We start from the raw sequence: 8,260 nt of genomic DNA on the forward strand, positions 1-8,260 counted from the left end.
GCACATCATACTCACAGCCCTGCAATCCCTTAATGCAGAAGCTGCTAGATCTTGTGTTATCCTGATTGTATTTCCACAATACTTGAATTGTTTCTTTCTGGCTGCTTGTAATATTTTTCTCCTTGACCTGGGAGCTCTGGAATTTGACTATAATATTCCTAGGAGTTTTCCTTTGGGGATCTCTTTCAGGAGGTGATCAGTGGATTCTTTCAATATCTATTTTATCCTCTAGTTCTAGAACATCAGGGTAGTTTTCCTTCATAGTTTCTTAAAGATGATGTTGAGGCTCTTTTTTTGATCATGGCTTTTAGATAGTCTAGTAATTTTTAAATTGTCTCTTCTGGATCTATTTTCCAGGTTAGTTGTTTTTCCAGTGAGATATTTCACAGTCTGCTATTTTTTCATTCCTTTGGTTTTTATAATTTCTAGATTTTTCATAAAGTCATGAGCTTCCATCTGGTCCACTCTGATCTTTAAGGAATTATTTTCTTCAGTGAGCTTTTGGAGCTCCTTTTCCATCTGTCCAATTCTGCTTTTCAGGACATTCTTCTCCTCATTGGCTTTTTGGATCTCTTTTGTCATTTGGGTTGCTCTATTTTTTGGAGTGTTACTTTCTTCAACATTTTTTTTAAATCTCCTTTAGTAAGCAGTTGACTTATTTTCCATGATTTTCTTGCATCACTCATTTCTCTTCACAATTTTTCCTCTACTTCTCTTACTTGACTTTCAAAATTCTTTTTGAGTTCTTCCAAGGCCTGAGACCAATTCACATTTTTCTTGGAGGCTTTGGATGGTGGAGGAGCTTTGACTTTGCTGTTTTCTGTTTGCATGTTTTGGTCTTCCTTGTCACCAAAGTTAAGACTCTATAGTCTGACTCTTTTTCTGGTTTTTGCTCATTTCTCCAGACATTTACTTGACTTTTGAGCTCTTTGTGAAAGTAGTTCTTTGCTTCCAGTGGGTGTCGGTGTTATACTGTCAGTGGCTTGATCCCCTCACAATCTGTGGGCCTAAAGCTCCAGAAATACTGGCTGCAGCTGAACCTGCCCTTGCTGTGGCTGCCATGGGTTCCTTTGCCCCCTCCCTACCTTTGCCGCCCTGGGGCTGAGGCCCAATCACTCTACTCTCCCACACAGGTCCCACAAGTTTTTTCCACTGACCTTCCAATTTGTCCTCAGCGTTTTGAGGTCATGAAGTCTGGAAACTGCCACAGGTGTGAGAGATTCAGTCCCCCCACGGCCTGCTCAGGTCCCCTCTCTGGTGGCGCGGTCCACAGTGGACTGTACCCTGCTCCTAGCCTAGTGTGACAGACACTTCCTGATGACCTCCCAGGCTGTCTTGGGCTGGAGATTTGCTTCACTCAGTCTTTCTGTGGGTTCTGCAGCTCCAGAATTTGTTTAGAGCCATTTTTTACAGGTATTTGGCTGGGCTTGTGGGGAGACCTCTAGAAAGCCTGTGCTGTTATTCCGCCATCTTGGCTCTTCCCCAAGACTTTTCTTGAAGATACAATGTAATATTGTTCTATTTTCCCACTGATAAATTTCAACCCTTTATTCCTAATCTAGGAATATAACCTACTTCTCGTATCATCCATTATTTCTAGGAGAAAAGCTATTTAAAGCTTCATATCACTAAGAGAACTTCTGCATCACAATCCATTTATAACGTGGAGATTTTCTATACTTCAAATGATTAATTTTCACATAAATTACAAAAGCACTTATGTAGAAAATTAACTACTCTTTGAATAATCTGTTGACATTCAATGTGTTGGAGAAAACTGTTTACAAGTTATTCAATGACAGCAAGCTTTGACTAGATATAAACAAATTTTCATTTACTGACATTTATAAAATGATAATTGCTAATTATTGGATCCAATTTTATCAACATCAAGATAATTTAAACAAAGTAAGGCCATATTTAAAATATACTTCAGGCAAATTATTCATATCAAACTTTCTAATTCTTGTAACTTCTCCCTCATACTCATTCATACCTTTCAACTCCCTATATCTGATCTAAGTGAGAATCTTCTCTCTCCCATCATCATTTTCCCTTTCAATTAAACCCAGACTGATTCACCACTGCAATAGGAAGCTATAGGAACTATCAAAAAACAGCAGCTGCAAAAATAAACCAATGCCACTAGCAGTGAGAAATTTAATTTGAAGAACTCTAGGTAGATGTTTCCTCACTTAGGGACAATTTTTCATTACTCACTAACATTAATATGTATGATAAGTAATGCATAAATTTATGTTTATAACCTTCCCTATACTGTTAAATGTTAAAATTACCATTTGTTTATTATATTTCCAAAATTATGAATATTAGTCACTACTAAATGTTTGTAAAATACATAAAAAAATTTTTACAATAAGATGCAAAATGTAGAAATATTTTAATTTACATATTAAACTACAACACTCACAAAATGAGTAGAAACGTAGATAGTTATCACAATTTGTAAAAATTCTGCACATTACTCTCAGAATAAGTAGATCTGTACAGGCAAAAACTTTACAAAAGTCCAAAGTATATAGTTTATCAATGTGCTACTGAGTTTAGAGGTTCAGCTCGAATATTTCCCAAATCAAGTGCAGAGTCTGTCTCTTCATCAATTTCTCCAATGACTGCACTGTAATGAAATGTAAGGAAAAAAAGAGAATACATAAAAATGTAAAAACATTTTAGAATTTGGGGACAATTTCTAAAAATACTGAATTCTTTCAAAACAGAAACAGTTGAGAAGGAAAAGGAGATGATGAGGTTTAGAACAATTTTAGTATTTTTATAAAATAATTTTTATACCTAAAGAAACGGGAATCATGCTGTAGTAGTAACTGTGAACTAAAAATAAGGATCTTACCTATAATTTAAAATCAAATTCTTTCCCACACAGAACAGATATTTCAAATAAGGTAATTATTAAAGAAAACCAACCAGACTATGATGGCAGATGTTGTATCAAACCCTACAGGTATCATACATATTGAAGTGATATAACAAAAAAAATTAGCCCCCCACTTCAGATTCAAAGATTCCACAAAAATTAAAAAACATTGCTGTTTTTACAACAATTAATAGGTAACTAAAGTGACTTTCAGAATAATTTCAATAATGATGACAAAATAGTGCAAAAAATAATATTTTAATAAGCCTCATTTATAATATTATTTACAGAGGCACTCATTTTTTCCTGTTTTATTGATATAATTCTTACATGGAATGTATGTGAAACTACAGGGAAGGTGAGGGCCACTAGCCTAATGTATACCTCAGGATACATATACCTAATAAGCTCCTAAGAATTCAGTTTTGAAAATGAAAACAGAATGGATCCCTTCTATCTCTATTTTAGCAGTTTGCTTACAGCTTTCTTATGAATTTATCTTACAGAATTTGTCCATTAAAGATTAGAGGAGTTATCTAAAGAATAAAAGCAAATTAACAACCAAATTAGACTTTTAAAAGACTTGTAAAGAAAATGGGAGCAAAGGAAAGTAACTGAAGATGAACAAAATAGGTATAGTTGTGTAAGAATAGTGTCAGCAATACTAAAGGCCAGAAAGAGGTAAAGCTGGAAATTAAAGCCAAGAATGCCTACAAGGGATTTTAAAATTGTTTTTATCTTTTGAGGCAAGTATAACAGAAAGCATAAGGCACTGCTAGGAGTAGAAGGGTATGCTGGCAGACAACAATAAGAAGGCTGAACTACTCAATTTATTTTGCTTCCTTTTTTCACCCAAGGAGAATAATGGGAAGGTTAAAACAAAATGATTAAAATAGAATTTAAAATTAGGCAAAACAAGGAGGTATTAAAAAGTATGCAATGGTCCACACAAAGAATACCAAATGGCAAGGTACCTAAAGCACTGGCAGAAGCGGTTTCTGAGTTGCTTAGAACTGATGATCACGGAATATGGGAGAGGTGCTACAAAAACAGGGAAAGGGCAGATATGTTTTATCCCTCAAAAAATGGCATCTGGGTGGCTGAGTAAACAGTGTTGCATTTGGATTCATGTAGAAGTCTGAATCCTGCATCATTTATTTCCTGGTTGTGGGACACTGAGGCTGGATTTGAACTCAAGTCTTCATGACCCCAGGTCCAGCTCTCTTTCCACTGCATGACCTGACTGCCAGAAGCAGCCTGATGGAACCCACTCTAAGAGACTTAGCCCATGTTAGTGTTGGACTCAATGCAGACACCCTACTGCAGCTCAGGTGCCTCTCCAGCACCAGGATTACAGGACTACTCCACCAAGTCCAGCTCTTATTCATCTTAAACAGGAAAAATGTATGAAAACCCAGTTATTATTCACTGTACAAATGGCTCACTATGGGATCCCTTTTAATAGAGAATTACCCTTTAGGGGGGAAAAACAAAAGCAAACCTCTACATTAATATATATTATTAAATTATCTACTGTGTACACTTATAGCTTGAGTTTGCCCAGATTAAAAAAAAATGCATACTTACACATTATCACCTCTTACAATGTATAATCCTAATACCACTTGTTCTACTCCCTGAGAAGAGCTAAACACCCGTTCATGACTTTCATCCAAAATCAAATTGATGGTCTGATCAAAACCTTTCAGTGTTCCCTGCGAAAAGAATAATGAAATGTTTTTAAGTCATCTCAATTTGTAAGTTCAGTATATAATATACAGTAATTCTAGAAAACTAGTCCCTCAAATGCAAATAAGACACATTAAAAAGTCTTTCTAACACTAAAAAATAAAAACAAAAAAATCCTCTATAACTGCCATTATTTCAGGTTATAAAACTCTTTATTAAGGAAAAAAAAATACATGAGTACCAACTGTCTACAGAAAGCTCTGATGTAAGAGCTATATAAAAATATATAAAATATTTTTTGTGTTGGTTACTGTGAGTGTACAGAAGGACAATACACAGTCACTGCACCTTTCAAGAGCTAATATTCCATTAAGTTTGATAAATATTCATTCTGTGCAAGATGATGTGGAGTAGCTAGGGATATAAAGATAAAAGTCCCTGAATATAAGGAATTTATATTCTAAAGGTAACCTAATGAACCCAAATAAAAATATGATATAGTAAGCTTTTTAAAAAAGGACTGGATTAATTATAATTTCTCAAAGGAAAAATGTACTGTGTTTTATAAAATAAGTGGAGCCTGATGAGAAGGTTTCATGGAATAAACTTAATTTTAAAATAAGAGCAAAAAAAAATAAAACAAAAAAAATAAGAGCAAAAAAGAGTTGGCAGAATTTCTGAGGAAATTTAAATTTACGTGGCTCTTGTTAAATGTTTCAATTTATTATTAATTTTCTGTATATTCAGTTTTAAAGCAATGCCAAAAGAAGAAAACTAAATCTAGGGTTTGCAGAAATCATGCTTTAAAAAATAAAAACTAACTAGCAACCAATTCACCTATTGACTAGCTTATCACAAACAAAAAAAGAGCCTATTGGGACATGTATAACTTTTTTAAAATAGCATTTAGGCATGTTTGAATGTAGCAAGTAACATGAACTATATTTCCAAAGATGGGCTTAAGCTGTTTTATGTGTTCTTTGTGTGTAAAATTTTCCAGAAAATATACTTTTCCTTTAATTTTGCTAAAATTAACAAAGAAATATTTTTATCTTGGGCTTTCATAAAAAAATTATATTACTTCATCCACATAGTAATATAGGAAAAATTTAATAAACAAAGTCAGTAAGCAAAATAAAAAAAAATATTTCACAAGAGAAGCCTGGTATTGAAATTTATTTGTCAAGTCTGTAATTCTCAATAAACTTGGAGCTCCTTTGAACACAAAGAACATGCCTAAATGCTATTTTGGAGAGGGCAATTTCACTTGGATAAGGTTGGAAGTCAGATTGCAGAAGGTTAAGAATAGAGTGAGAGGAATGCTGAAGGCAAGTGTTGTATAAGTTAAACAGTCTATGAGAAAAGTCTAACAGCTGACATTAATATAGGACTTAAAGGTTTAGAAAGCCTTTTATATACATTATCTCCTTTTACACATAAGAAAACTGAGGTTTGGAGAGCCACTTGTCTATGGTCCAACAGATAAAAGAGTCAGGGAGAAGGGTTTGGATCTGGGTCTTTCTAATACCAAGACCAACACTGTATCCATAATGCTCAGCTGATGCAGTAAATGTAAAAATATCACACCATCTCATGGTGACACAGGTATTGAACAAATAAAACACTCTGGGATGACAGAATAGTGTAGAACTGAACACTTACCACAATCATTCTGCCATCAGATGTAATTACAGCCACAGTACCTGATAAAACAGGATTAAGGAAGTATTTCTTTAGGAAAGTCCAAATGCTGTAATCTTAAGCCCTGATAAAAAAAACCTGAATTTGACAGAAAATCTGAAATATTACTGTCACAGCGGGTGAACACAGATATGCCAAATTTCCTATATAAAAGGTGGATCTGAAGGTCTGAAAACTCTATAAAAACATACCATTAGAAAAAAAACCCAACAAACCAAACCAGAAAACAACAGTGCTTACAAGAATTTCAATCATACCTTTGGCTTTTCTTTGGGGAAAAAAAATCACTCTTTCAATTATGTGATTCGAGTGTTCTGCCCTAAAACAGCTACAAAGTTTAACTACTCTTACAGGGTATTTTTTCCAACTTTTGGCCCTGTGCCACCTTACAAACAACTTTCCTCACCTAACTCCCTCTACAACTAGCGATGAAAGCCCACAGAAGTTACCAGTAAATGCAGATTCCCAAGCACAAGCCATATGCTCTACTCTGGCACCCACCAGGCAATAAGAATGAAAGATTGAAACCTTGAATGGGCTTTTTCTGGTTTTAATTTAGACGTGATCTCCTTCTTCTTTCTGCCAGAGGTACCCAGGCCCGCACCCAAACATTCGCATCTAGCTCGGCTCGCTGCTGCCAAGGCCACGGAGGGGGCTGGCGGGAGGAGGGAGATGGCCGCTCGGCCCATGAAAAGTTGTTCCTTTTTGGGGGGGCGAGGGAGCGGGGGGCTGCTAAGAAGTAAAGAACCACAATTAAGATCTGCCCCGAAGAGGGTCGGGCCGCACGGGCCCCGAAGGCGAGCACAGCTTCGCCCGCGCAGGATTCCCGAGTCCCAGCAGGCGGGCCAGGATCTCTCGCTCCTCCCCTTCCCGGCCGGCCGCGCCAAGGCCCGCTCCGCTCCCTAGGCCAGAAAACACTGCGCCGCTCCGGATGCCCCGCACAACCATGGCGGGGGAACGCGAAGAGGGGGCGCAAAGCCGCCGCCCCGGCGGCAGCTCAAGGATACGGTTGATGTAGTTTTCCAAAGCCGACGTCATGATGGTCGGGCCGCGCGCTCCGGAGTCTGCGCCAAGCGCCGAGAAGAACAGAGAAGGGAAAAAGGAACACGGCCCGGAAGAACTGCAAACACCCGGACGCTTTCCGTCGGCAAGGAAGCAAGGATCGCGAGAGTAAAGGCTACCGCGGCACCCGCCCCGCCTTCTCCCTTCCTTTGCCTCTCCAAGGAGCAGAGAGCGATTCGTGCGCAGGCGTCCTTTGCGTGTCCTCCCAGGATGCCTCGGTTCCCTGGGGATCACGTGGAGCGGGAGAGGGCGGAGTAAAACGAAGAGAGCCGAAATAAATGGAGACGGGGGGAGCTTTGAGGAAAAGTTAGTTGGAAGGAAAGAAAACAGCAGTGAGATTTTCATCGCATTACAAGTATGAAAGGCATAGAGGTTTATTCACAGAAAGCATGAAGGGTATAGGAATTTAATAAGCTAACGCTTTAAGCTTTGCAAAGCACTTTACAAATGGCATCTGCATCTCATCTCGCCCTGGCAGCCCAGGGAGGTGGGCGTTCCTGTGCCCATCTCTGCCCGCGCGACCCCGGGCAGGCGGCCCAGGGAGGTGGGCGCTCCTAGGCCCATCTCTGCCCGCGCGACCCCGGGCAGGCGGCCCAGGGAGGTGGGCGCTCCTAGGCCCATCTCTGCCCGCGCGACCCCGGGCAGGCGGCCCAGGGAGGTGGGCGCTCCTGTGCCCATCTCTGCCCGCGCGACCCCGGGCAGGCGGCCCAGGGAGGTGGGCGCTCCTGTGCCCATCTCTGCCCGCGCGACCCCGGGCAGGCGGCCCAGGGAGGTGGGCGCTCCTGTGCCCATCTCTGCCCGCGCGACCCCGGGCAGGCGGCCCAGGGAGGTGGGCGCTCCTGTGCCCATCTCTACCCGCGCGACCCCGGGCAGCTCGCACCGTCAGTGTCTCAGGCTTTATCTGACCGCAGATTT

At 39.6% G+C, this 8,260-nt stretch overlaps 1 protein-coding gene across 2 annotated transcripts; it reads right to left on the reverse strand.

Moving 5' to 3' along the window:
• Positions 1 to 2,382: 2,382 nt before the first annotated feature.
• Positions 2,383 to 7,711, reverse strand: LSM8 (LSM8 homolog, U6 small nuclear RNA associated). 2 transcript variants are annotated; one of them, XR_011976879.1, is made up of 4 exons: positions 6,812 to 7,711; positions 6,245 to 6,285; positions 4,481 to 4,608; positions 2,383 to 2,638 (listed from the first exon to the last, which is right to left on the reverse strand). XR_011976879.1 is itself a non-coding variant. In XM_072652949.1 (4 exons), exons 1-4 carry the CDS (start codon positions 7,319 to 7,321, stop codon positions 2,548 to 2,550), a joined length of 291 nt encoding a protein of 96 aa, XP_072509050.1. In that variant the 5' UTR covers positions 7,322 to 7,555; the 3' UTR covers positions 2,383 to 2,547. The 2 variants fall into 2 exon arrangements, 1 of the variants encoding a protein (XP_072509050.1); XM_072652949.1 differs by having other exon boundaries at positions 7,291 to 7,555.
• Positions 7,712 to 8,260: the final 549 nt, after the last annotated feature.

Source organism: Notamacropus eugenii, chromosome 3, assembly GCF_028372415.1.
Source record: "Notamacropus eugenii isolate mMacEug1 chromosome 3, mMacEug1.pri_v2, whole genome shotgun sequence".
Taxonomy (NCBI): Eukaryota; Metazoa; Chordata; class Mammalia; order Diprotodontia; family Macropodidae; genus Notamacropus; species Notamacropus eugenii.

Coding starts and splice junctions, on each gene's coding strand:
- LSM8 (XM_072652949.1), bottom strand. CDS start 7,321: ATGACGTCGGCTTTGGAAAACTACATCAACC. Junction 4,609..6,244: donor CTGATGGCAGAATGATTGTG/GTAAGTGTTCAG, acceptor TTCTTTTCGCAG/GGAACACTGAAAGGTTTTGA. Junction 2,639..4,480: donor ATTGTAAGAGGTGATAATGT/GTAAGTATGCAT, acceptor ATTTCATTACAG/TGCAGTCATTGGAGAAATTG.